The following is a 1,510-nucleotide window of genomic DNA, read 5'->3' as shown; positions in this document are numbered from 1 at the left end:
GGAAGACCGCAGGTCGCCGGCAGACACGGGGAACACTTGGGGTGGCAGAGAATACGACACTCTGACCGAGAGAAGAGACGAGACGAGACAAGATGGGAGAGGAAAAGACAAAAGAGAAAAAGAACGAATTCTCTACTGATAATTCTTTCATTTAGGGGACGTTCACACACAACACTTTTTGAAAAGTTTTGGGAAACGAAATGAAAAAAAAAAAAATTCAAGTTTTTATAAGTTGAACTTCTTTTAACTTGAGCACTGCATATTTAGGTGCCATTTTAGGGTCAGTAAGATACTTTTATTCATCAAGGACGCATTCAATCGATCAAAAGTGACAGTAAAGACATTTATAAAGTTACAAAAGATTCTATTTCAAATAAATACTGATCTTTTGAACTTTCTATTCATCTGTGAATCCTGAAAAATAAAATGTATCAGTTTCCACAAAAATATTGTGCAGCACAACTGTTTTCAACACTGATAATAATCAGAAATGTTTCTTGAGCATCAAATCAGCATCTTAGAATGATTTCTGAAGATCATGTGACACTGAAGACTGGAGTAATGATGCTGAAAATACAGCTTTGATCACTGAAATAAATTACAGTTTAACAGATATTCACATAGAAAACAGCTGTTTTAAATCATAATAATATTTAATTTTTTTTCTGTATTTCTGATCAAATAAATGCAGCCTTGATGAGCAGAAGAGGCTTCCACAAGCATTACAAATCTTACCAACCCCAGACTTTTGAATGGTGGTGTATGTAACCACATTATTAGTAAAATTTTTTCTCAGAAGTGAGCTAAAACTGACAAAACCTCCTTCTGGGGAAATTCAAGGGCGTATGTGTATCTGTGTGTTTTTGTACCCAGACATGTGGCAGCCTGTCGGCCGAAGTGGACCGTGTCCAGACAGACGGCACATTTCGCAGCTCTCATGTTCAGCCCCACCGTGAAGCGATGCGGGATGTTGTGATGCATTCGCTCCTTCACGCGTCGCCCGTACTCTACAGACAGACAGAGACAGAGAGTTAGCCGGTTAGTTAATATCCTCTTGAGCATCTCAGTGTGAATGATGACAAATCAGCCTCAAATAAAACTCATCACAGTCCAGCAGCAGAGCAACGGCTTCATCGACCACAACAAAACCGTGCATGAGTCCGTCTCTTTCTGAGCAAAACAAGCATCGCCGGCGATCACATGCAGGTCTGTGCGCGTCAGACTCGAGAACCAAAGAAAGACGAGAGCAGAAACTCAACTGTCAATCATCTTAAGAAAGACACAACATGCCGCAGAACCCAAGACAAGAGACAGAGGACATGAGTACAGCAGGAGTGAGAGACCGGCTGCAGAAACTCAGTGTGTCTGTCTTGTTTTCCAGAACAAATCTCTAAAGATTCTTAAATCAACATACATTTACTTTAGAAGCACAATGACTCAAAATAAGTCGTCTTGTTTTCTGAGAAACTGATCTATCCATCTATCCATCTATCCATCTATCTATCTATCT

General features: G+C 39.9%; 1 protein-coding gene across 1 annotated transcript in view; it reads right to left on the bottom strand.

Moving 5' to 3' along the window:
• LOC107691162 (citron Rho-interacting kinase-like) overlaps positions 1-1,510 on the bottom strand; it is a 108,911-nt gene that overhangs the window by 20,081 nt on the left and 87,320 nt on the right. The window contains exons 29-30 of the mRNA XM_016489648.1: positions 870-1,051; positions 1-61 (exon numbers count right to left, since the gene is read on the bottom strand). The exon at positions 1-61 is cut by the window's left edge and continues 132 nt beyond it. Of these exons, the coding sequence (XP_016345134.1) occupies positions 1-61; positions 870-1,051 (243 nt within the window). The remainder of the gene's footprint in view (positions 62-869; positions 1,052-1,510) is intronic.

The sequence above is a fragment of the Sinocyclocheilus anshuiensis genome, unplaced genomic scaffold (assembly GCF_001515605.1).
Source record: "Sinocyclocheilus anshuiensis isolate Anshui unplaced genomic scaffold, SAMN03320099.WGS_v1.1 scaffold458, whole genome shotgun sequence".
Classification (NCBI taxonomy): domain Eukaryota; kingdom Metazoa; phylum Chordata; class Actinopteri; order Cypriniformes; family Cyprinidae; genus Sinocyclocheilus; species Sinocyclocheilus anshuiensis.
This window is presented reverse-complemented; position numbering and strand designations above follow the sequence as displayed.